Source organism: Pelobates fuscus, chromosome 5 (assembly GCF_036172605.1).
Source record: "Pelobates fuscus isolate aPelFus1 chromosome 5, aPelFus1.pri, whole genome shotgun sequence".
NCBI classification, from domain to species: Eukaryota; Metazoa; Chordata; class Amphibia; order Anura; family Pelobatidae; genus Pelobates; species Pelobates fuscus.
The window spans coordinates 87,046,502-87,073,675 of record NC_086321.1 but is presented as its reverse complement, the minus strand read 5'-3'; the positions used below and the strand labels follow the sequence as shown (position 1 = coordinate 87,073,675).

Here is a 27,174-nt window from a genome sequence, read left to right as displayed (position 1 = left end):
GTACCAGTTTTCCAGGTGTTTGCGGGGTCACATATTTGAAAACCGTTCCACGCTGTCGACGGCAATGTACCGCTGCCCTAGTTCGGGAGAAAAAATGGCCGTCAATTGTTTGAGCACGTGCATTCAGTTATACGAACGGCTGCAACACAGAGAAAACACTTGAAATAATAACCAATTTGTGGTTAACAGCCAGGGGTGGTTGGTGATTAAAAGGTTCGAACAGGGGGCCAAACAGAGAGGTCGTTCAGTAAACGAACGGGGGTATACGGACAGCTGAACAAAGGGAATACAAGTATATTTGGGTTCTCCATTCCGCTACACTAGCCAGCAAGTAGCACTATAACGTTAAAAATAAATGTATTTTATGGGGGTCAAATCGGCTCACTGCCAAGTTAAAGGATCACTATAGGGTCAGGAACACAAACATGTATTCCTGACCCTATAGTGTTCCCACCACCGTCTAGCCCCCCTGAGCCCCTCATGCCTCCATACATATAGCAAAATCTTACTGTATTCAAGCCTTAATTTGTAACTCTGCATGCTGTTAGACTCAAAAAAACAAGCAGTCTGCTGACATCATTAGAAGTGGTGGCCTGATCCAATCACAGTGCTTCCCCCATGGGATTGACTGACAAGGAGGCAGATCAGGGGCAGAGCCAGCATGATTCAAACACAGCCCTGGCCAATCAGCATCTCCTCATAGAGATGAATTGAATCAATGAATCTCTATGAGGAAAGTTCAGTGTCTGCATGCAGAGGGAGGAGATACTGAATGTTTGGATGCATTTTAGGCAGCCATGACCCAGGAAGGATCTCTAACAGCTATCTGAGGAGTGGCCAGTGAAGTTATCACTAGGCTGCAATGTAAACACTGCATTTTCTCTGAAAATACAGTGTTTACAGCAAAAAGCCTGAAGGTAATTATTCTACTCACCAGAACAAATTCAATAAGCTGTAGTTGTTCTGGTGATTATAGTGTCCATTTAAGTCACTGTTAGCTGAACAAAAATTCCACTATTTTTATGCCATAGCACACAGTCATAATATGGGGTATTGATTTTTATTTTATTTTTAATTATAAAAAAATTTTGTCCAAGTTTAGAAGTTGTCTACTTGTACCTCTGACAATCTGTTTGTCCTGACACACAAATTAAGGATAAAAAGTATACTTAAACACAGTGGTGTATTTGTCTGCATGGGGTGGGCATCTAGTGTAGATGCATGCATGTTGTGTGTATGTGACATGTAAAATCCCTTTTGCTTGCACATTTTAATTTTCCAATTTTCATAACATTTATTTATTTATAAAATATTTTACCAGGATGGATACATTGAGATTTCTCTCGTTTTCAAGTATGTCCTGGATTCACAAAACATTGAATTGATGCAATAGGGTACAATAAAATACAAAAATAATATTAATACACAATATATACAAAAAAATTAACATAGAACAGGTAAACATATAATCAACCTTGACAGGTGCATTCTGTTTTGAGATATGTAGAGATGGATCTCTTAAAGGACTTTACGCTTGGGGAAGATTTGAAAGTGTGCGGGAGGTCGTTCCATAATTGCAGTGCTCTATAGGAAAAGGAGGATCTTTTTGTATTGAGGTAGACTAAATAAAGTGCTGGTACTGGATCGGAGGTTATAGGAGGTGGGAACAGCTGGGGAGAGCATTCTGCTAAGGTAGGATGGGAGCTTCCCAGAAAAGCTCTTGAACACAAGGCTGGAAAGTTGATGGTCTGGATTCCAGTGACTGCCAGTTTAGTTCTTTTCGCATGTCACAATGGTGGGTCCTGATCAGATAGTTTGATTGTTGGTAATACTCATATAGTTGCGTATGGATGCATTTTTCTAAGATTTTTGACAATACTGGGAGCAATGATATTGGGCGATGGTTAGAAACCAAAGTAGTGTCACCACTTTTATGGATAGGCACTACTCTCGCAGTCTTCCAAAGTTTGGGTATGTATCCAGACACCAAGAATTCGTTAATTAGGGTTGTGACAGGTTTAGCAATTGCCGGTGCACTGAGTTTCAAGAGCATTGCTAAGAATTGATCCGGTCCAGACAGGTTTTTCATTTTTAGATTATTAAGGTGTTTCTTAATGACACTGAAATGTCCTGAATACATCATCTATCTCAGAGTACATGAAACATTTTAATGTAACATTTTGAGGTATACTCTCCACCCCTCTGTACCAGCACCACTATGTTACCCACCTACAGACCACCCACTTTCCTCCTACAGACTTCTGTGATTGGCCCTGCTTGAGGATGCTTCCACAAGGAGTACAAACCTTCTATGTAACACCGACACACTGGCTTCATTGCTAGTATGCTGGCGTCTGAACAAAGTGATGTCAGTCACTCTTTCTATACTCCCCAGCCTGCACTAGCAGCGTCTGAGAGGAAGTTACCGTAGCAACCAGAGCACATGCGCTATTGTTGCTGTGTATGGAAGGACCGCATGTGGGAAGGTCTTTTCTGATCTCCATTGACTGACCGGGAGATCTATTTTTAAAGTTATTTTTTTTTCTCAATCTATGTAACCCCATCCACACTTGTTTATTGAAACATATATAGCTACAAGGCAGAAAGGACATTATAAATGGAGTAAAGATGACGTGAAAACCGGGATGTTTTTTAAGCAATTTGATTTCATTTTGGGTATGACCTCACAATTGCTCCCGTTCCTTGTGAACTTTGATATGAGGGATGTTATCTGTTTTTTGAGTCTCATCTTAAGAACATCAAACAAAAAGAACATCTTATATTGACAAAGCTCTACAGATGGTGCCTCCATAACTTGTGAGCCACCAGCAAGTTGATTAATAAGAGAACAAGAGTTTTCCAAGCAGTGATTTTTTTAATGAAATTTTACATGTGAACAATCTGTTCAATAAAAAAAAAAACGAAAGGATATATAAAATCATTTTATTTTTAACATATCATCTCCGATGTCAATTTGTATGTGCCAACATTTCTAAGCCTAAAAAATGCTTATTGCTTTTCAGGCTTTGAACTTGTTGTGCAATGTTATTTGAAATTATTATAATTTTTTTTTTTTTTTTTTTTATTCTTTATTTTTGGTCGTGCTTAAGAATACAATACGTCCTGCGTTGCCACAACAGCAGACGCGAGGATCTGTAGAACATACAGAGATACATGTAGGATGACGTTGAGAACAGTTAGAGATAATATTATGCATCTTGAGAATACAGCACGAAATTTTATATTTAGGGTACATAACACTTGGCTGGCTAGGTGAAGAATGTCTTCGTGACTAAACGGTTTCATTGCATGCTAGGTAGATTAGTAAAAACGATTAAACCGAACCGTTTTGTAGAATAAACATGAATTAGTCAAGATATTGTAGGTGGTTCATATAGTAGCATTAGTGGTTTGAACATCACGGGTGACTAAGTGTCAGGATTAACTAAGTAAGGTTTTAACTGCTTAGCAATAACATAAAACAAAAAAATAAAGCTGGTATCACGTTTGTTAGCAAAATGCGTATTGTGACCTGGATGTACTAGTCGTTAAAACTAGGTAAAGCAGTTAAACAGTTGTGTGCTTGAACATTATAGTAAGATTATAACATTGCATATCATAGGGAGGAGATAGCTTGAATTTAGCATTTCGAGGTAGTAATGTGGTATCATAAATAGAGAGGTACAACACAAGGGTTCCACTTGGTTAGTACGCTAGGCATATCAGTAATATTATGAAAAAACCTGGAGCCGAGTAAAACTTTGAAAAATGCAATTACACATATTAGAACAGTCCAGGCTAAGAATGCCCATGTGGGGCTATATAGTGGGCGCTTCAGCCAATACCTAGCGCCGGTAAGTCCCGGGTGCTGTCCTTATTTGTTCCTCCTTTGTCTCTGCTTTGGGGGTCGGCTCCGGCGGTGCCCTGTGGAGCATGCAACTGCACAGTTACTTGTGTGGCGATGGTCTTTGGGTAGAGTCGATTCCTGCTGCGCGGCATGTCGGGATTTTGGTCGGTTGTGTTACTCTTTTGCGCTGCTCGTTTTGTATGCGCGGTTGGTTTAAGTTGCTGGTGGCGTATTATAATTTTTTTAATTGATTTGTATTTTTTGTGTGTATGCAGGTTTTTTGGTTTTAAATGTATTTATTTAGTTAAGCCACTATGCACCAAAAAAAAAAGCACCGTTCTTGTACGTGTACCATGATGCTCTATAAATTCCTTATATATTATGCCAGGGCTCGACCAGGTTGCCATGGCGACCAGGAAATCTTTCCTGGCGCCTGGGATTTGTGATCCTGTTCAGCCCCTGAGGTGACCAGCTGCCTGAGATTAGAGCCGGGCAGTCGGCTCACGCAGAGGTGAGGCAGGCAGGCGAATGGTCGGCTCATTGAGTCAGGACACAGTCGGCAAATGAGCGTGGCGGTGAATGGCTGAGCGCGGCGGCAAGGGAGCTGTCATTTCACGGCTCTGATCCCTTGTGCGCCCTACAGTGATGCCGTCAGCAGGAATATGTCATTCCGGCCCCTGGCTCACTAAACAGCGCTCTAGGGAGCAGAGCAGAGAGGTGACCGCAGCCCAACTGGACCCCAGGGAAAGCTTATCCACTCCAGCTTTCTCAAAGGTAGGAAAGCTGGGTGAATTTAAAATAATAAAATTAAGGATTTGTGAGTGAGTGTCTATGTTTAGGTGACCTGCCCTCCTCCAATCACATGTGAAAGGTGTTACCCCTGAGGTGACTGGCATCCTGAGATTGGAGCCGGGCAATTGGCATACGCAGGGCTGAGGCAGGCAGGCGAATGGTCGGCTCATTGAGTCAGGACACAAGCGGCTAATTAAGGCAGGTGGACCGCGGGCAGCTGAATGAGCGTGGTGATGAACGGCTGAGCACGGCGGCGAGGGAGCTGTAATTTCCCTGCTTTGCTCCCTTCTGTGCCCTACAGTGATGCCGTGAGCAGGAATATGACGTCATTCCAGCCCCTGGCTCACTAAACAGCGCTATAGGGAGCAGAGAGATGACAGCAGCCCAACTGGACCCAAGGGAAAGCTATCCTTTAGATTGGAAGCTCACGGGCCATTTAGCCTAGCATTTTGTATAAAAGAGCTCTAATGGCTAGATATCAGCTTACGGGCAGGGCTCTCTTACCTCTTGTATTTGTCTGTGTATATTGTTAGTTCTCCACTAATTGTACAGCGCTGTGGAATCTGTTGGCGCTTTATAAATAGCAGTAATAAATAATAATAAAGCTAATCCACTACAGCTTTCCCAAAGGTAGGAAGGCTGGGTGCATTTAAAATACTAAAATTAATGATTTGTGAGTGTGAAATCAGTGTCTGTGAGTGAATGTGAATCTGTCTGTCAGTGAGTGTCTGTTTAGGTGACCTGCCCCCCTCCAATCACATGGGGAAAGGTGTTACCCTTTTTCCCACGCAATGCTGGTGATGCTGCGTCTGGCACCACCTCCATGGCTGAGATCATCAACCTTGATGATCTCAGCCAATCCAATGCTTCCCCCATAGAAAAACATTGGGAGACTATTGCTCATGCGCAGCAAAACACCATGCTTAACAATCAACTTCTCCTCATAGAGATGCATTAATTCAATGCATCCCTATGAGGAGCATTAATGTAGGTGCTGAACACTGTGCAGCACTGACCTGGGAAGTACTTTGAGCCGTCTGAGTGACTGTCACTAGAGGTGTTACCAGACCGTAATGTAAACCCTGCCTTTAGTCTGAAAAGTCAGTGTTTACATTAAAAAGCGTGCAGGGACAATATATAGACTACAGAACAGCTACATTAAGCTGTAGTGGTTCTGGTGACTATAGTGTCCCTTATATATTTAGTTTTTTTTTGTTTTGTTGGGTATATTTAACACACAACTTATTTTTCAGCAGGCACATTTTGCACATTTTAAAGCTGAAGCAAACACATTATGGACTCTGATGACAACCCACTTCTTTATCCCTCATTATTTGAAGATTGTGCAAAGGACCATTTTAACACAGCAGACACTACATCAAGAAGGTAAGTGAGTTTGATTGTTAGATATGTTTAAACTAAATCCATATTGCATGGAGCATGATTTTACTGTGAGATATGTTGTAATCAAACAGTAAGAAAGTTTGCAGCGTGCACTTAAAGGAAAACTTTCCTAAAGATCACATGAATATATATATATATATATTTTGTGTGTTTAATTCTAAGTGTATAAACACATTAATATACAGTGGAACCTCGGAACGCAAACTTAATGCTTTCCATAAGAGTTCTGATTTGTTCGAGAACCGAATCAACATTTCCCGTAGGAATTAATGTAATTTTGATCCGTTCCGGACCCCCAAAATTACAGCGTTTTAACACAGATTTTACTGTTTAATAATACCTTAAATGCAGAAAATCATATAGAAATAAAATAATAAACACAATGTACAGTAAATTAAATGAATATGTCACTTCACTTTAACTGTAATAATGAGATTTGATGGTGTAAGTGGAAAGGAGAGGAGATATTATTCTTGGATGGGGATATGTAACTGTTCTTCTGCATTTAAAATGTGTCTAAAGTGTGTCTAATTGAACATGTTTGTGACATGATGTGTTCCGGTACCGAAGATCGTTCACGTACCGAGACATTTTTTTACGCAAAATTTTAGTTTCGACTTCCAAATTGTTCGAGAAAGGAACCGTTTGAGTTCCGAGGTTCCAGTGTATATATATTCTACTGTATATTTATGTGATATTTTAACATGCTTATGTGATTTTATTAATTATTTTGGGGATATTTGTGGGATAATAATAGTAAACAGTTGATAATTGCCCACTATTTCAATTCTCAGATCCCAAAGATCGTTATCGTGTAAGTGAAATGTATTCCATACAAATAAAAATCACAATTTGTTATAAAAATACCGTATATACTCGAGTATAAGCCGAGTTTTTCAGCACATTTTTTGTGCTGAAAAAACCCAACTCGGCTTATACTCGAGTCAGAATCTGTATTATGGCAATTTGCATTGCCATAATACAGACCAGGGGAGAGGGGGGCTGGCAGAGCTGTACTTACCTGTCCTGCAGCTCCTGTCAGCTCTCTCCTCCACCGCGCCGTCCGTTCAGCACCTCGGTCAGCTCCCAGTGTACTTACACTGGGAGCTGACAGAGGGAGCTGCACAGACCGCGCGGAGGAGGAGAGAGCTGACAGGAGCTGCAGGACAGGTAAGTACAGCTCTGCCAGCCCCCCTCTCCCCCCCACTGAACTACCAATGACACTGGACAACCAGGGAAGGAGCCCACCTCCCTGCTATGTATCAAGCAGGGAGGGGGGGACGAAAAAAAATATAATAAAAAAATTAAAAATTAATAATAATTCAGTTAAATAATAAATAATAAAAATAATTAATAATATATCAAAATGCCCACCCCCACCAACACATACACAAACACACACTGCATCACACACACTCACACTTCATTCATATACACACACACTGCACTCACACACACTGCATTCATACACACACTGCACTCATATACACGCACACTGCATTCATACACACTCGCTGCTTTCATACACGCACACTGCATTCATTATATACACACACTGTAAATAAATATTCAATTAATATAATTTTTTTAGGATCTAATTTTATTTAGAAATTTACCAGTAGCTGCTGCATTTCCCACCCTAGTCTTATACTCGAGTCAATACATTTTCCCAGTTTTTCGGGGTAAAATTAGGGGCCTCGGCTTATATTCGGGTCGGCTTATACTAGAGTATATACGGTAGATACAATTTATTGTGACAAATTAAATAATAATAATCTGTAACATGCGTGATAATAATAAATGAATATTACATGGAAATGGAATAGTAAATGAACAGTGCATGCGTGATACATAAACAGTTAATAGCATAGATTAGTTATATGCACTCTATTTGAGTCAAGTTTTGTTATCTTCATGTGTGGCTAAGATCTAAACAAATAACAGGTGAGAGACAATGCACTAAACAAGAAATAACGAGCGGTAGGCTGTAGCATTCATTACAGCAGCCAGTAGGTTAATTATGAGCTTTTATGTCCTTGTGTGGTATATTTGGAGCTGTGTAGGTAGTCCAGGTGAACCTGATTAGCCTATGCCCATGCGTGAGGCCGGTTCCAGCCGGTCTGTCGGTGGTGCAGCAGGGAGCTGGTTCCACGTGTCCCGGTGGTGCAGCCTGTGGGAGATATTTGTGGGTGTTTGCCTGCGTATGGAGCTCGTTTGCTGTGCCGTCCCTGGAGTATGTAAGCAGGTTCGGTGAAGTCGCGGGTGGTCTTGATGATGTCCCTTTTGTGTTCTCCTAGCTTTTACCCCTCCCTGGGCGTTGGTGCGCCGCTTGTACTGTGCACGTCTGTTGGGAGCTTTTCGCGCCCTCAGGGAGTGTTGGGGTCTACGTGGTTGGCCCAGTTTTTCCACCTTCAGGATGCCTCGTGGGCCCTTCGGCAGGGCACGCATGGTAGTGGTGACGGGCCCCGCCACATGCTTGTCACTGGGTGCTCGTTTTAACCTAGGGGGCTCCCCTTGGAGATGTCTGTCCCCATGGGGTGTGCTTCCCCGCTGTACCTGCTTATGATGATCTGCCTTGCTTTCGAGCTTTTGCCAGAATCTCCGGAACAGGTCGTCCAGGCGCCTTTTCTAGCGTTTCGTGCTGCTTTTCAGTCTCCCTCTCGCGGTCAGCTGCCGCCATCTTGCTTGTCATGGCTTGTCTGTATGTGCAGCGTGCTGTCCAGTGGGGAGAGTCAGGTGAGTCAGACTGCTTGATGGTGACCGGGAAAACCCCCGCCGGTCGGGGGGGGGGGGGGGGGAGTGTCTTGCCGCGGCTCCTGTTACCGCTGATGTCCCAGGGAGCGGCCGTCTCCCCGTGGCTCGGTTCCAAGTAGGCCGCAAGCCTTGTTTCGTCGGTATGGCTATGCAGGGGCTTGTGAGGGGCACCGTTCGAATCAGTAGCCCCTTCTGAGTAGAGGTATTCTGGTGTCTTAGCTGCAGCTATGGTCCGGCGTTATATCCCGTTTTTCCTCCCCAGACGTGGGAGCTCTGGCTAGGCACGTCTGGGCTGCTTGCCTGCTTGGCTCTGCCCCCAAGACATAATTTATGACTGTACTTCAGAGACAAAGAAAAACTTTCTTTCACAGAGCGCAGAATTCCTCAGAATGCAGCGAAAGGACATAAAACTTTAGCTAGCAGTTAACTGAATAACTGAGTAACCCTTTCAATGCTGGCTAGATCCTCCTAAGATCTATTCTCATGTAATTTTAAATAACATAACATTTAAACCAGCTCATTAGTCATTTCCTGGAACTATCCAATAAGAGAAATCTACCAAATTCTATAAGCTGAGATTTTAACTTGCCTAAACAGATAGATTTTCTTATTTCAGAGCAAATCAATACACCTGGATAAATATCACGATATGCTAACATGTGATTGTAACCACATTAAGATATAATTATTCTTTTCCCACCTGCAGAATGGGATGCTATAACTATATATTCTTTACTAACTAAGATTTCTAAATATCGAAATCTGATCGTGATTTATCCAGTCACATATCATGCTATTAGAAAATTTTAATTATTTTAGATTAATTAACCCCTTAAGGACACATGACATGTGTGACATGTCATGATTCCCTTTTATTCCAGAATTTTGGTCCTTAAGGGGTTAAATGAAACCAGTATAATTACCAGTTGAGTAGACATTCTCATCAGATGAGTAGGTAGTCTCAGGAACTTGTTTGGATTTCTCGCTCTGACTCTTACGATCGCCTCCATTGCTCACTTCCCCCGACTCTTTGACTTACCCCTCTCTTCCCTTTGTCTTAACTTTTTAAAGGGAAAAATGTTCTGTTCGTCACTAGGTGATAGACCAATAGAAAACTGGAGGTGTGGTTACCTTCCAGATAGCAATTTAAGTATTTGGTCTATAGAGGGCAGTCTCGTCCCACTAAACATTTGTATCCAGGAAAGAGTTAACTTTTCCTGGTGGCTATTCTGACGTTGTTTAGCTTATCTTTATGGTTATTATAATTTAAGTTTACTTGTCAGTTCAAAGGGTTTTCTCCAGACATGGTGTTGGCATTTTCTGTAGTAATTCCTAAAAATGACAAGTATAAACTAAATGTGACCCCTAAATTACAATGGGACCTTGTAAAATTTAATTATTTAATCTTCTCTGTCACAAATGTCTGGGTTTAGAATTATTTCTATTCCATTAGCATCTAGACAGAGAATCCATCCCCCGTTCTCATTTCTTATCACTTGGTTTGTATATACAAACATTCCTAAACTCCCAGCTCAGTAGTTAGCGTTACAGAAAAGATAGAAATTAAAAGTGTATATTGCCTGAGTCACTTTGAACAGAGCAGACTCCATTTTGGATTTCAAGCTAACAAAAGACAAAGATTACTATCATAGCACAAAATGTCTGCCGATATAAATATCCTGACATTATATATTGAGGAACCTGCCTGACAACCCAAGCAGAAAGTCTTGATATTTTAGTTTGCAAGCCCTATATCGCTGAACACAAATATGAGTGTTTTTGAGCTCTAAAAGGTATAATGAAGATCATATAATAGGTGAGTTTTTGTGTGATAAATACAAAAACAAATGTGAACACTAACTTTGTCCAGGGTTTGTGACTAAGTGGCTACTAAAAAAGACTGGACAGTACCACGTTAAGAATACCTTGGGTTGTCTACTTTTGCAAATGGTATGTCAAGATGGAAGTAATTTTCATTCCAGGGCTGCCATACGGTCTTAAGGGCAGCATAACCATTATGGAAAATGTCAGTATGTACAAGTTGAAACAGGGAAGCCCTATTTGACCCTGTAACTTTCCATGTACATGGGGGGGCTTGAGGGGGTGTTACTGTTGTACTCGTTAGTGATCGCTGAAAACGAATGTGTGTGTTTTATTGCAGAAAAACGAATATTATGACATTCACAGTTAAAATGACATGCAGAAGTAAACAAAATAATTTATTCATATTACATATTAATCAATTGTGTTTCATCTATAAATATTTGATGTGAAATGAAAGCCCTATGTCTCCTAAACCAAATGATATATAATAAGTGTGGGTGCATGCTCTTCCAGCTGTTTGGAACCACAGCCAATCACCTCCTTGTTCCCTTCACATGCTATCAGCTGCTGCAGTTATGCTATTAACTCTCTCTGCCATCACATACAAATCCCTCTGCTACCTCTTATCTCCCTAGTTTAACCTTTCGATTGTACGCTCACAGGCAGGGCCCTCTACCTGTTGTATCGGTCTGTTCTTCTTGTGTTTTCTTTCCCAATTGTACAGCGCTGCGGAATATGTTGACACTTTATAAATGCCAGTAATAAATAAATAAAAATGAAAGGTAAATTATGGTTGCTCAAATTCTAGGCTTTGTTTTTGTTATAACTTGTACAGTTGAATCTGTCCTTAGAGGGTTAAAGATCGATAAATGTAAAGCATCTCTTCACTGAAACTGGCATTTTATGTATAATTGTTTTTATTATCAGAATGCAGAAAAGCAAATCTCTATATCAAATTGAGGATTTTATTATTTCATCCATGTTAATTTTTTTCATCCATGTTAATGTTAAAGTTTAACTAATTGCAACCATAAAACTAAGTTTTGTTTCTGGTATTTAGATAAAATATATTGAAGAGGCCAGTTGACACACTCAGCTTACCAATGCCATCCATATATGGACAAAATTGAAATCACATATTGCTCATGTGGAAGTGGAGCACTGAAAGGACCACTATAGTGCCCTGAGGGTGCCTCCACCCTCAGTGTCCCACTCCTGCCGGGCTGAAGGGGGAGGAAGGGGTTTCTCTATCAGACAGCCACTAGAGGGACTTTTGGGTTCTCAAACGACTTCTTGGTCGCTTAAAGGACGCCGGAATCCCCAATAGGAAAGCATTAAATAATGCTTTCCTATGGGGAGGTCTAATGCGCGCGCACGCACGGTCATTGCCGTCCATGCGCATTAGGTCTCCCCCCTACTGGCAGACGTCAGCGGGGGAGGAGTTTGGGCAGAGCCTGACCCAGCGTCGAGAGCATTGGCGCTGGATTCAGGTAATTGTCTGAAGGGATTTTAATCCCTTCAGCAACATGGGATGGGGGGCAATCCAGGATTCTCTAGCGCCAGGAAAACGGGTTTGTTTTCCTGGCACTGGAGAGTCCCTTTAAGTAATACTAAAATGGAAAATAACCCCCACAAAATACAGAGAGCTGGTATCTAGTGGTGGTAGGAACAGAGATCATTTATTATGGCTATAGATTTAATACACAAAACTTAACTCCGGTTCATCATTTACCTCAGGTACCTAAAAATCTGTAGGTTGACTAATATGTCGAAAACAAAGTTGTTGATGCATGGCCAAGACACAAACAAGTCCTTGTCCTAATGCTTTTACTCTTGTCTTTATCATTTCCAACTTTTCTAAAGAATTAGAATTTATGGAATAATACCATTAGTTATCACTCGATTGAGTAAGCTTATGAGTCATTATTTAAAAATTATGTGCGAGATGACATTACAACCTGTGGTATCATCAATCCTATGTAAACACAGCTGACTTGCTGGAGAGATACGTTTGCGCCATCTATCTCAAATAAAGTAAATCACACGGTAACGTTCGGATTGTTTACGTTTAATCTCTGACCATCTTCTTAATTGTATAATAGAATAATCATATGACAGGATACAGTGAGTAAAACATTTATAATTTTATATGAAACTATTCATTGACTTTTGCTGCCTAGCCTAGGTCCAAAGTGTCAGTGTACAATTCCATGTGCAAGGTTACAAATTATTTTGAGAGTTTACTTATTTGCCGAATATAGACCTAAAGCTATATTACAACTTTAATTTTTGGGGGTCGACTTATATGTGGCATATATGATACATTTAGTTGTAGTCAGAAGCAATTATTGGATTAGGGTTAAAAATGTATTGACTCTGGCTCCACAACATTTATGGTAAAGTATTCCTGAAATGATCCAAAGCGATTTACACGTTTCATCTAACTGAAAGGATTTAAGGTTAGAAATATTGTACTTAAAAGGCTTAAGTGAATAAATATGTGTTATGACTGTCTTTTTTAACTATATCTAGGTAAATTGACTCTTTATTTTACTATGGATATGGGTAAGCATGGCTAACAACTTGCTCTCCATGTTTTTGGTACATTTTACTTTTGTGATTATTTTTTTTTTCTTGTATGAGCTATAACCTTGTTCTTGCACTGTAAAGTGCAGAAGGATGGATTTCCCAGGTAAGTCGGTTAAACTTATAAGAGCAAGCTTTCGTTGACTTGAGTAGGACATGCCAAAACATTTTCACTGTGGCAGGCTTATGCAATGTATGGTCGTAACTGTAACTAAATCCCCATTATGTTGGCTTATAACATTTTGTGAGCTTTAATGCTGGTGTTTAGTGAGTATGCTAGATTCTGTACGCACACGCACACGCACTTTGTTATTTTGGCAGTTTACCAAAATAAATTCAAGTTACAATGAAATAAAGAATATGGGCTTAAAGTGCAGTCTCTCAGCTTTAATTTGAGAGTATTGACATCCAACTTGGAGAAAGGGTTTAGGAATTACACCTCTTTAATATGTACCCCCTTATTTTTCAAGGGACCAAAAGTAATTGAACAATTGACTAAAAAGTTGTTTCATGGACAGGTGTGGGCTTTTCCTTTATTTATTCATCAATTACGCAGGTGAAAGGTCTGGGGTTTGGTACAATATGAGGAAAAAAAACACACACTGGTGAGATCTGTAACACAAAAAGCCCTGGAGGTCTTAGAATCCTTTCCATAGTAAAGAAAAACCCCTTTACAGCATCCAGCCAAGTGAAGAACACTCTCCAGGATGTAGGCATCATCACAGTCGAACATAAAGAGAAGACTTGACAAGAACAAATACAGAAGGTTTACCACAAGCTGCAAACCATTCATAAGCCTCGAGAATCAAAAGTCAAGATTATACTTTCAGTCTCTATATATCTCTTGACTGGGTTGGAATTTCAGTGAAATTCCAACACAGTGATAATGAGTATTTCATAAAGATTTTATCTTTATGAAATAAAAAAAAAAAACTTAACGAGTGATCGTGCCGCTTTAAGACGAAAAAGATATTCTGCAATGGCCGAGTCAGTCATTAGCTCTCAACCCGATCGAGCATGCATTTCACTTGCTTAAGACAAAATTTAAGACCGAAAGACCCACAAACAAACAACAACTGCATCCAGTAAAGGCCTGATAAAGCCTCGCAAACTAGGTAAACTAGTGTTTGGTGATGTCCATGCATTCCAGATTTCAAGCAGTCATTGCCTGCAAAGTATTCTCGACCAAGTATTAAAAAATTAACATTTTATTTATAATTGCGTTAATGTGCCCACATACATTTGAGCCTCTGAAATAAGGGGACTTTTTATGAAAATGGTTGCAATTCCTAACATTTTCCTACGATATTTTTGTTTAACTCTAAGCTTGTTTCATTTCAGATCCATTGTGGTGGAGTACAGAGCCAAAATATATGGACCTAAATGTGTGTGTATATATAAAAATAAACATAATAATTGGGAGCATTCAGAGGACTTCCAAAAAAAAAGTGTTTACTAATACGTGTCCCCCCAAAAATGATCAATGCAATAACAATAATTGTGGGTGTGTATATATGTGTATATGTATGTGTTGTTTATTTCCTGGCCATATCCATGGCAGCACAACAATGGGTAGCTTCTCCCTATCCCTAATTAGACAGCAACCCAGTTAAAACAGAAGGTATTAGTAACCCATCCCATCCTAGTCAGTAATGAAACTTCCTCCTCCTGTCTTAGATGTCTTAAGATATATTTCTATAGATCCGCTATCTGGCTTTCTTCTGATAGTCTGTTTATCTTTACTAATGGACAAGAAAAGAAAAGTCTTGCCTATTTTCAGTCTACTAAGCCTTGCGGGTTACAGTACCTGATCTGTTTGCTCTTCACTAGAGCCATTTCTCCCTCTTTAGCATCAGTGGCCAAGTTTTCCTGGAACTTCTACATAAATGACTGCTTGGTCCTCAACTGATAATTTTCAGACATTTTTTTTGGTACATTTGAGTTAGTCAATTTGTTAATGTGGAAATAGTGGGCAATCAGTTTTCAATTTCCAATGTCCTTATGAGGTGTGTGTGTGTGTGTTGTCAATTTGCGTTCATGTTTTGGAAGTGTTGTGTATTTCTTTCCCTCCCTGGTTATTGCTTGGGTATTGCCCACTGTTGTGCTGCCATGGATATGGCCAGGAAAAAAGGATATACCGTATTTATCGGCGTATAACACGCACCTCATTTTTAGAAGGAAATTCCAGGAAATTTCCCCCCTTTCCATAGTATTCTCCCCCCCCCCTTTCCATAGTATTCTCCCCCCCCTTTCCATAGTATTCTCCCCCCCTTTCCATAGTATTCTCCCCCCCTTTCCATAGTATTCTCCACCCCCTCCCATAGTATTCTCCACCCCCTCCCATAGTATTCTCCACCCCCTCCCATAGTATTCTCCACCCCCTCCCATAGTATTCTCCACCCCCTCCCATAGTATTCTCCACCCCCTCCCATAGTATTCTCCACCCCCTCCCATAGTATTCTCCACCCCTCATCCCATAGTGTCCCCCCCATCCCATAGTGTTCCCCCCCCCATCCCATAGTGTTCCCCCCCTCATCCCATAGTGTTCCCCCCCTCATCCCATAGTGTTCCCCCCCTCATCCCATAGTGTTCCCCCCTCATCCCATAGTGTTCCCCCCCCCTCATCCCATAGTGTTCCCCCCCCTCATCCCATAGTGTTCCCCCCCCCTCATCCCATAGTGTTCCCCCCCCCCTCATCCCATAGTGTTCCCCCCTCATCCCATAGTGTTCCCCTCCCCTTTCCATAGTATTCTCCCCCCCATAGTATTCTCCCCCCCCTCCCATAGTATTCTCCCCCCCAACCATAGTATTCTCCCTCCCATAGTGTCCCCTAGTGCACTTTCCCTTGTCCCATAATTACTTACCTGTCTTGAAGGGTGGGCCGGCTTCACAGCGCGCACCGCGGTACAGGAACTTCAAGTTATACGCCGATAAATACTGTATTTAAAGGGAAAATGTATTCCTACTTACTGTAATTTCCTTTTCCTGGTCATTGGCCATGGCAGCACAAAAATCCCGCCCTGGGATATTGCTGGAAACAAGACTGAGGGTGTCAGGTGTAGGAGGGGTTACTTATACCTTCTGTTTTAATTGGGTTTCTGACTATTTATGGATAGGGAAGAGCTACCCCGTTGTTGTGCTGCCATGGCCTATCTCCAGGAAAAGAACATTACGGTAAGTAAGAATACATTTTCCTTTATATCTAGTGAATAATTAGGTGATTGCACTTCCCCATTGCATTGTAATCCCATCACTAACGGCGAGTTTCGCCCACTGTAAGTGACCTCTACAGATAAAAAAAAAAAAGTTATCAAATACATCACGTGACCACGTCCAATATATGTATATTCGTTACCATAGTAATGAATGCAAACATGTGGGATCGGCAGGCATGTAATATGGAAATTGTTCCATTGTAATAAAGAGAGATTTTAATTGTGCATGAGAAAGGCAATGCATAATGCCAATTGTGAGATCTGAAGTAGTTTTTTGAACAACCGATAAGCTCTAGCCGATTTATCTTTTTTTTTTTTTTTATCCTAGTTTTACTATTTTTTATTTTATTTTTTGTGGCAGCACTTTTCATTCTCTATGCACTATTTATATTGAATTTTTTACTGTTCTTATATACATTGTATGCCTTTTTTTATCTACATTTTTCTCTTATTTCTTTTTTTTTTTATTCTTTATTTTATTCATGCAAATAATTAACAGGCAAGTTTGCTCTGCCACAATAGCTGAAGCAAATCAGATGACACACAGAAAGAAACAATACTATGGCATGGAAAGCATTGCACATTTTTAGGGTTAAGTGAACACGATAAACATATAATATAGCTTGACATTGTAATCTGCATGGTTATTGCTTGGATCAGTTAGTGATTGAGCATGCATGGCAAGAGTGGCTCTTTTAAGGCATGTATTAACATTCAGCTTGGGTATGTTATTTGCCTGAAGTCACTTTACAATTATGCACTGCCTAATTTCTAAGCATATATATAGAGAGAGGCATGGGATTGTGTGGTGATATTCTTGAGATTGTATAGATGTCTAAACTCTGAGCTTTGGACAGTTAGTGACATGTTATTTCTAGACATGAGTTAACGTGATAAAGGTGGAGACCACCGGCTTCACATCTATACAGCACTAGAGTATGTGAGGCAGATATGTGTAAGGCCTAGGAAGCATAAAAAATAACAAACTAAACAAAGTCAACGGAAAAAGCATGCATCATGGTACGTTGGGAAGCGGTAGGTCTTGGCTTAATGAGCAGTGAGTAATCTGTCCCAGTGCTCAGCCCATACCCTTTGGGGGTAAGGTGTAATCATGTTTACGATCGCCAGTTCGTGACACATGGCCCATTCGTGAGAGTCCCAGTCCCGGTAGCATATGTGAGTGAGGGCATGCTGTAGGCATCATCCAGTCAGGAGCCCGGCATATGGCGTGCTTCAGGCACCTTGCTTGCTTGGGAAGGCGGCAGGCTCTGTTTTTCCTGACCTGTTGCTTGGTCGCTGACTTGCATCTGTAAACGCTGGTAATCCAGGTCTGTCTGGCCCCCAGAGACTGTCGCTGGATGAGAAAGCTAGCAGGTCTCTGCTGGGGGAGTAGTTGGAGCGCGGGTCTCCTCCTCCGCCTGTGTTGGAGCGTGGTCTCTCGTTGCTGCTGGAGTCGGAGCATAGCTCTGCGTTTTGGTAGCTTGCGAGGTGTAACCCTCTTCCCTCTCGGTGTTTGGGAGGGGGTCAGGCCCTGGTTGTCCCGCGGCTCGGGATTGCACTTTAGGAGGGAGGCCAGGATGCTGTCGAGGCCTATGTCTCCGAGGTGGACTGGACGAGCTTGGTGAGCATCAGGGCGGGTGAGGTGAGTCGAGTTGCAGGTTTGCGGTCTGCTCTCGAGCTTCCTCCAGAAGTCCGCAAACAGCTTGTCGAGTCGGACTTCGAGTGGCTCCAGTAGGTCTCGTGTGGTGGAGGCCTGCATAGTATCTGCCATCTTGTCCGCGGCTGCCCAACATGCCGTTCGTTGTCCGGTTACCCCTCCATCGTTAGGTAGAGGGCTGTGGGCAGCTGGGACCGGGATTACCCCCACCGGTCCATAGGGGGGGGAACGTGGGCCAGATCTTGTTCTGTAGGTTGTCGAGGGCGACGGGGGAGCGTCTGCCTCCCCGCGCCAGCCATGCTGGTAGGCCTCGGACTGTATAGCCAGGTTTTCTGTGGTTGGTGCCTTATGTTTGGTGCCATCACGTAGCCCCTGTCTTCAGTTCCTTGTTGGTGGTCCATTTGGTAGGTTTTATAGTCGATTTATGGCTATTAAGCATAAGAATTTGCCGCATGATGCAAGAGCAGCACTGTATTGCGTCCGTTCAGCTCTGCGGTCAGGCCCCGCCACCCCTTATTTCTTTTTTTGCTTTCACTTTCCTTATATCTTTGTTGTTTGGCGGCCCTTTTCATTCTCTGTTCACTATTTTTGCTCTCCCCCCCCCCCTTTTTTTTTTCTAATGTTTTTTTCTTTTTTTCTTTTCATATCTTTTTGATCACTTTTTCACAGACATATTTTTCACTTTTATTTATTCACTTGTTTTTTCAGTTGTTTTGTTTGCATGTTGTAAATAAACGGCACACATTTTATATTCAACATATACAGCGGGACCTCGGTTTACAAACGCATCGGTTAACATAATTTTCGGTTTACAAATGAAAATCCATTGAAAATAATGCCTCTGTTTACAACATTTTTTCGCAATACAAAGCAAATTTCCCCAAGACACATTGCACCTGGGAGGTTTATAGCACCGTCCCCTGCATGCTGCAGCCTGTGGTTAGCACGTGGCGTTGAGTGTGGAGGTGTTGGAGCGGCTTTTGCATCGAGTTTTGGAGCCATTCTGGAAATTGTTTGCAGTTGTTTTGGGACTTTTTGGTGCATTTCTCAAGCTGTGGAAGGGTAGTGAGCTGAGCTTTGTTGTTTGCATTCTTTTTATTGTGTGTTCTGCATTGTGGGTTGGTTTCCATGCCAGCTCATTTTTACTTTTTTCTGACCTCCAGAACGGATTAATTGGTTTTCAATGCATTCCTATGGGAAACCGTGTTTCGGTTTACAAATGATTAGCAATAAGAAACGTCCCGGAGAACGTATTAAATTCGTAAACAGAGCTTCCACTGTACATGGTTTTCTCACTAGAGATTTTACCCTTCTTCTTTTTGTAACATATGCCTCTCCTTTCATATTCTCTTCCATTTACCCCCCAACCCTTGTTTTATCACCATTCTTTTCTATTATATTTTTTTATCCACAGTTAGAAATTCGTCTGCTGCCATTTGTATGATTATACATTTATGAATGAGTCTATGCACATATACATGTTTATATACATCTCACCCCTTTATCAGTCCTTAAGTTGGCTTCCTGTATCCTATAGGAGTCAATTTGAAGTGCTAACCCATACCTATAAAGCACTGAACAAATCTAGCCCCTCTTATATCTTCTCACAGATAAGTATGCCCCTTCTCTGTCTCTCTGCTCGGTCCATGACCTTAGCCTGTCCGCAACTCGCACCCCTGCGGCCAATTGACGCTTGCAGGACTTTTCGCAGTAGGCTCTTTTACTTTGGAAAAGCTTGCTTACCACCATCAAACTGTCCCCTAGTCATCAATCTTTTAAAAAGTGCCTTAAAACCCATTTCTTCAGGAAAGCTTATGACCTTCCAAAGTTAACCTCTACCTCACATACCTGAGCCCTGCTCTCTCCTAAAGGGTAGCACTCTACTCTCTGCTCCAGCTCTGCCTAACTCTCACCTTGTTTGATTGCTATCTCTTGTCTTATTGTGTTTTATAGGCCACCTCCTCTATACTGTAAGCTCGTTTGAGCAGTGTCCTTTTCATCCTATTGTTTCTGTAATTGTCTCATTTATTGTTAAATCTCCCCCTCCTATAATATTGTAAAGTGCTACAGAATTTGTTGGGGCTATATAAATGCCAATAATAATAAATCTGCTTGCTTGTGTTACTGACTTTGTTTCTATATTTCTTCTACTATTCCTTGCTTTGACGAAGCTTTCATGTTACAGATATTTGTTTTTTGGTGGTTGGGCCAGTTTGCTCTATTTTTTTTCATCCTGATGCGATGTATGGTTGCTTTACAGATATGTAGTTTCTTGATTATATTGTGTCATTCCACACACACTTAATGAAACTTCTGATCTCACAACCATCATTTTGCAGTCTTTCTCAAATGATTAAATATTTCTATCAATCATTTGGGGCAATTTCCGTATTACAGGCTTGCTGATCAAACAAGTTAGCATTCGGTACCGGAAACACTTTTATTAAAAGTGGTCACTTGGCGTACTTGATCACATGTTTTATCTGTAGATGTCACTTCCGATTGGCGGGACTCGTAGTTGATGATGGGATTACACTGCAATGGTTGACTGCAATCACCTAATTATTAAGCTTATATATACACACATTTATTGTTATTGCATTGTCTTGATAATGACCCTATAGAGTGTAAAGTTGATGTAAAAAAACAAACAAAACTAAAAATCCTTTTTTTTTTTTTTTTTTTTTAATAGACTTGCAGTAGTAAAGACACTTTTTTTTGGAAGTCCTCTGAGTGTTGCCGATTAGTATGTTTATTCATAATGCGTAGGTTAACACCTACGCATATTGCAGATTGATATTTTTGTTAAGTTCTGGAGTTTTGTATATTAATTGATATATAAATATAAATACATACACATTTACAAGGTCCATCCTGAAAGTTTCCAGCCATGTAATCTGAAAAATAGAGAGATTTATTGAAGATAAAAAAAACATTGTACATAGTACAATGACGCCTCAGTCCCCTTTAAAGTAGGCACCTTGGGACCTGACACAGGTCTCCCAGCGTCTCTTCCACTATTCAAAACACTACAAAAGCCTTTGTTCGAATCGCCATCAGCTGCCTTGTTGTATTTAACTGAATCTCACTGATGGTCTGAAATATCTTCCCTTTCAAAGGTGATTTTAGTTTTGGGAAAAGCGAGACTTCTCGACCATGTTTGGAGCGTTTGCGCAACACTTTTATTTGAGCTGTTCTCATTCCATCGTCTCTGAAAGCCATCCGAATCATCCGAATAGTTTTTGCGGAGGAATGTTTAAGCTTAACACAAATTTTTATGCAGATTCATTGCTTTACTTGCTCAGTCATTTTGAATGCGACGGCCACACCGTACAGAAAAGAGTCTAGCACCCCCATTGACTAGTACAGTGAAGTCGTCATTGTTCACAGATGAACATCTAGTCCACTCTCCTTGGCTGCCAGGTTACTTCGATGTCCTGCAAACCGTCCTCGTTATATGAACAATGGCTGGACTTTTTCCGGACAGACCTCGTATATAATTTTTTTTTTTAATTTCCGTCTAATTTGGCTGCGTGAACGACCTTTATTGTGCGGTTCCGGCGTACCGGATATAGTTCTATAGTGCAAGATGCCCACAGCTTACCTCGTTTACATTTAGAGGATGTATTACTATGGCGTGGAATTCCTTTAGGGGAATAAACCTAGAGGGATGGAAGGGTGGGGGGTATTAGTCCTGCCTGGTTGCGCTTGATTCGGTTCTTGTGGGTTCTCCTTTGGTCCTATTTTTAGACTATTTTGGTCTACGTTAGGGGTGATTGGTCCCTCGGTTAGGGAGGTGTGGGTAAGGCAATCCCTGGGGGGGTGTCTCCAAAACTCAATCCAGGGCTCCCATGTTTTAAGGTATTTGTACCGTCTGCCTAATACTGACCAGTGTATTTCTTCCATTTCTCTCGCACATTCAACCTGCCTTACCCATTGTTCCCTAGATCAGTGCTCCCCAACCTTTTTATCGCCGCGGACCGGTAAACGTTTGATAATTTTTCCGTGGCCCGCTTGTTTTGATTTAATAAGACAAAAAAAAACCAAACAGTCACATATATTAAAAAAAACACGCAGACACATACATAGTCAGAAAATCACAAACACAGTCACATAAAGACATAGACTCAAAATTGTGTGTATGTGTGTGTGAGCGGTGCAGTGTGTATGTGAGGGTGGCAGTGTGTGTGAGAGTTGCAGTGTGTGTGTGGGGGGCAGTGTTTGTGGGGCAGTGTGTGTAGTGTGTGTATGGGGGAAATGTTTGTGGGGCAGTGTGTGCAGTGTGTGTATGGGGGCAATGTTTGTGGGGCAGTGTGTGTATGGGGGCAGTGTTTGTGGGGCAGTGTGTGTAGTGTGTGTATGGGGCAGTGTGTGTAGTGTGTGTATGGGGTAGTGTGTGTATGGGGCAGTGTGTGTATGGGGCAGTGTGTGTATGGGGCAATGTGTGTATGGGGCAATGTGTGTAGTGTGTTTATGGGGCAGTGTTTGTGGGGCAGTGTGTGCAGTCTGTGTATGGGGCAGTGTTTGTAGTGTGTGTATGGGGCAATGTGTGTAGTGTGTGTGTGGGGCAGTGTGTGTATGGGGACAGTGTTTGTGGGGCAGTGTGTGTAGTGTGTGTATGGGGCAGTGTTTGTGGGGCAGTGTGTGCATGGGGGCAGTGTTTGTGGGGCAGTGTGTGCATGGGGGCAGTGTTTGTGGGGCAGTGTGTGCATGGGGGCAGTGTTTGTGGGGCAATGTGTGTAGTGTGTATGGGGCAGTGTTTGTGGGGCAATGTGTGTAGTGTTTGTGGGGCAGTGTGTGTAGTGTGTGCATAGGGGCAGTGTTTGTGGGGCAGTGTGTGTAGTGTGTGCATGGGGGCAGTGTTTGTGGGGCAGTGTGTGCATGGGGGCAGTGTTTGTGGGGCAATGTGTGGTGTGTTTATGGGGCAGTGTTTGTGGGGCAATGTGTGTAGTGTGTATGGGGCATTGTTTGTGGGGCAATGTGTGTAGTGTTTGTGGGGCAGTGGGTGTAGTGTGTGCATGGGGGCAGTGTTTGTGGGGCAATGTGTGTAGTGTGTGTATGGGGCAGTGTTTGTAGTGTGTATGGGGCAGTGTTTGTGGGGCAGTGTGTGTAGTGTGTTTATGGGGCAATGTGTGTAGTGTGTGTGTGGGGGCAGTGTGTGTAGTGTGTTTATGGGGCAGTGTGTGTATGGGGGGTAAGGAGGCTTTTTTAAAATTTATTTAATTAAAATTAAGATATTCATGTCCCCCCTCCCTTCTTACCTTTACTGGGAGGAGGGGGACATTTCTTAGTCCCTGGTGGTCCGGTGGGGATTCCCTGGTGGTCCGGTGGTGGTGAGGTGAACTCTAGCCCAGTTACAGGGCTAGAGTTCACTCTCGCGAGATTTGGAGCGTTGCCGTGGTTACCGCGGCAACGCTCCAAATCTCGCGAGAGGAGGACCCGGAGGAGCTGCAGGTAAGAGCTTCCGGGTCCTCTCTCACTCCCCTGCCGGCTGTCAGCACAGTGCCTGCAGACTGGGGAGGGAGATCTCTGATCTCCCCTCCGGTCCGCAGGCACATTGCAGGGCTGGCACTTGGGCAATGCCAGCCCTGCATTAGCCGGCAGGCTCGCACACCCCACACCCCTGGGCGGCCCGGTACCGTTTGATCCACGGACCGGTACCGGTCCGCGGCCCGGGGGTTGGGGAACACTGCCCTAGATGGTACGCTGGGTCGTCGCCAGTGTGTTGGCATGAGAGCGTTGGCTTCCCCAAGTAACGGTACGCGCGGCCTCTTGTCTTAGTGGGGGACCTTAGGAGTGCGCCTTCTACTGTAGCGCAGTGTCTGATGATGGAGGCAGGAGTGGTGTAGATGGGGTAAACTTGGGGGAAACTTGAACTTTGTACAATATGATATGAGAATTTCATATCTGTAGTGAGTTTGGCGCTACACTTGTGGGTGACATTTTTGTGTCCACAAGTAGTGTTGGGGCGCCTCTCTGGGGGTGGTGACCAAGGTGGCCTGACTGAGGGTAACTGGGGGTTCCATTAGGGTGGTTGAAAATGTTATGCTAGTGAAGGCATAAGTGAGTGGGGGACAAGTTGGATATCTAGCAATCACCATGTGGGCCTCTTTAACTCTTATATATAACCGTACTACTAGTGTCTAGGGCCAGAGGAGCCTGGTAGCGGCATATTCTACATTCTATAAACATAACATTGGCAATAAGATAGTATAATAGCTAACTCATATACACAGTTTAGTGCAGTTTTAAGTAGCAAAATTTAGATCTAACGCAAATGATATGCTTGTACGACCATGTCAGTGCTCAGGTTGCTTTATTTCCGGGCGAGGCATGAGCATCGGTTCCGGTTTGGGCCTGCCTGCGCCTCTTCCTCGGGGTTCTTTGCCATTTAGGTCGCTGCTGTGACTGCTTTGGTGGGTGACCTGATAGGCCGGTCCAGTCCTCCCCCTCGGAGGGCGACAGGTTCAGGGCCCTCTGGAAGTCAGGTATATCCGCTGGCGTAGTAATGGTGTGTCTTATTCTGATAAGTCACTGTTAAAGCAAATGGGTTCCACCGATACTTGATTTGTCTCTCCATCAGAACCTGTGTGATAGGTCGTAAGGCCCTTCTTGCCTGCAGAGTGGACGGTGATAGGTCTTGGAACACGGTCACCTGATGGCCGCCGACCGATAGTTCTTTATTTTGACGGGCTTTATGAAAGATCTCCTCTTTCAGAGGGAAATTATGTATTCTGCATATAATGTCTCGTGGCCTGTCTGGGGGTAGATTTCTGGGTCTTGCTGCTCTGTGAGCTGTGTCAAACTGGATGGCCGTTTCTGGGGGTCTGGCAACGATGTGGTTGAAGAGGGTAGTTAAGACCTGTATGGGGTTCTCTCTGGTGCCGTCCAGTCCCTCAGGTATGCCTCTTAAGCTCAGGTTATTTCTTTGCCCCCGATTTTCAACATCTTCCAGCCTCCTTTGCAGGTGTCTGATGGCGTCAGAGTGTATCTCTTGTGTAGTGTGGCATTCAACCCACTACCTGTCTGTAGTTTCAGTATCTTCCTCTATCGCTCAGGTGCTGGACATCTGCGCTCACTGCCTGGAGTTTTTCGCTAAAACTGTCCTCTAGCCCTTGAAACATGGCTGCAAGGTCAGTCTTGGAGGGCAGTTGGGTAAGTATTGCCCCAAAGGCGGATTCCTCTGCCGGGCACTCCGACGCTGAAGGGCTGGACGTCTGGCTGCCTCGTGTGTTTCCCGCGGGCGCCATCTTGCTCCGTCCTTGCAGGTCTGATTGCTCGTAAAAAAATCTCCTTAAGCATGTTTTGGCGGACGGGAGATCCGTCGCTGGGGTGTACCCCGCATTGCTTTGATTCTTTTTAGTTGCCATGTGTGCCGTTTGATGCCGGGTATCCCGTATAACTCTCGGTCAGGGACGGAGCTCGGTTTTCATGCGTCCATACACCTCGGTGTCTTTTTTTTTTTTGATACATTAAGGTATTTTATACTTTGTTAAATTATGTACGGTAGGTTGATTTGATGTATTACGTACCTTTCCTCCTTACTCCTGCTTGCGCTGCCATGTTATGTTGTCTTGGATTGGAATCACTAACTTTTACCTTGAGGGTACAGTCTTATTACCTACTTTTTGTAGTTATAGTGGGCAATCCCCCTCCCAAAAAAATGGTTTTAGGATCACAAGTGTGTGCCGGCATAGTGGTTTTGTTCTCTTCCATCCCAACATCCCATTCATGGCAGGGGAGATAGCATGATCATGAAGATGGTTCTACCAGGGCGGTGAACTTTACGTGTAGTTCAATTTGATCATTGCCTTCTAGATATATTTCCTTTTTCGTTCATTTGGAAAATGCAGAAATAATGCAGTGGAATTTTGTTCAGGAAAGCAGCTTAGATGCTGATTGTCTGAGATGCAGGAGGCAATTCTTTCAGAATATCCTTGCGTTTGCTCAGATTGATCTTAATTTCTCACAGAGGTCACTAAAGTACGTTTTTGGATAACTTTATGAACCTCTGTGCATTTAAATACTACCTGATAATTTTTTCATGGCGCAGAAATAAAGAAAGGGACACTAAGCAACAAGAGGCCTTTTGCTTAATGAAGCCGTTTTAGTGTACAGTTGTTGCCCCTGTAGTGCCGCTGCTTCATTTTCTGCTGTTTAAATGTTAAATCACTTGTTTCTGTTGATGCAGCCCTAACCTCACCCTCACCTCACCTGGCTGTGACTCAAACAACCTTCAAGAAAAAAAATAAAATAACATTATCAATCAGACCTTACAGCAGTGTGTTTTCTATAGAAGTTTTATGTCCTCCTCTGTTAATAAAAACATTGATCACTCTTAGTAGCCTGGTGTCTAGCAGTCTGATAACAGAGCAGGAGATAAAAAATTGTAAATCAAACACACTGTGCAAAAAGGGAAACAAAAAAGGGTCTTTTTATGGTAGTGTGCCGGGAGGCTGTGTAAATCAGAACCAGGGGAGGTTTGAGTAAGGCTGCATAAACCTAAATGATTTATTTATTTATTTATTATTGCCATTTATATAGCGCCAACAGATTCCGTAGCGCTTTACAATATTATGAGAAGGGGATTTAACTATAAATAGGACAATTACAAATAAACTTACAGGAACAATAGGTTGAAGAGGACCCTGCTCAAACGAGCTTACATTCTATAGGAGGTGGGGTGTAAAACACATTAGGACAGGAATTTACAATCAAATAAGGTGGGCTGCCCTTTAGGAGAGGGCAAGAGACAGGTATGTGAGGTAAGGGTTAGTCTTGGAGGCCATAAGCTTTCCTAAAGAGATGTGTTTTAAGGCACTTCTTAAAAGATGCAAGACTAAGGGAGAGTCTGATGGCGGTAGGCAGGCTATTCCATAGGAAGGGAGCCGCCCGCGAGAAGTCCTGAAAGCGCGAGTTGGCCGTACGAGTGCGGACAACGGACAGGAGGTGGTCACGGGCAGAACGGAGAGACCGAGAAGGGACATACCTATGGATCTGTGAGGAGATATAAGAGGGGCTAGAGTTGTTCAGTGCTTTATAGGTGTGAGTTAGTACCTTGAATTGACTCCTATAGCATACAGGAAGCCAATGTA

At 42.6% G+C, this 27,174-nt stretch overlaps 1 protein-coding gene across 2 annotated transcripts in view; it reads left to right on the top strand.

Annotated features, from left to right (window-relative positions):
• SLC38A9 (solute carrier family 38 member 9) overlaps positions 1-27,174 on the top strand; it is a 325,631-nt gene that overhangs the window by 13,874 nt on the left and 284,583 nt on the right. The window contains exon 2 of one of the 2 annotated variants that reach the window (XM_063454040.1): positions 5,893-6,025. In XM_063454040.1, coding sequence (XP_063310110.1) covers positions 5,934-6,025 — 92 coding nt within the window. In that variant the 5' untranslated portion in view covers positions 5,893-5,933. The remainder of the gene's footprint in view (positions 1-5,892; positions 6,026-27,174) is intronic. The other variant, XM_063454041.1, reaches the window with a different exon arrangement.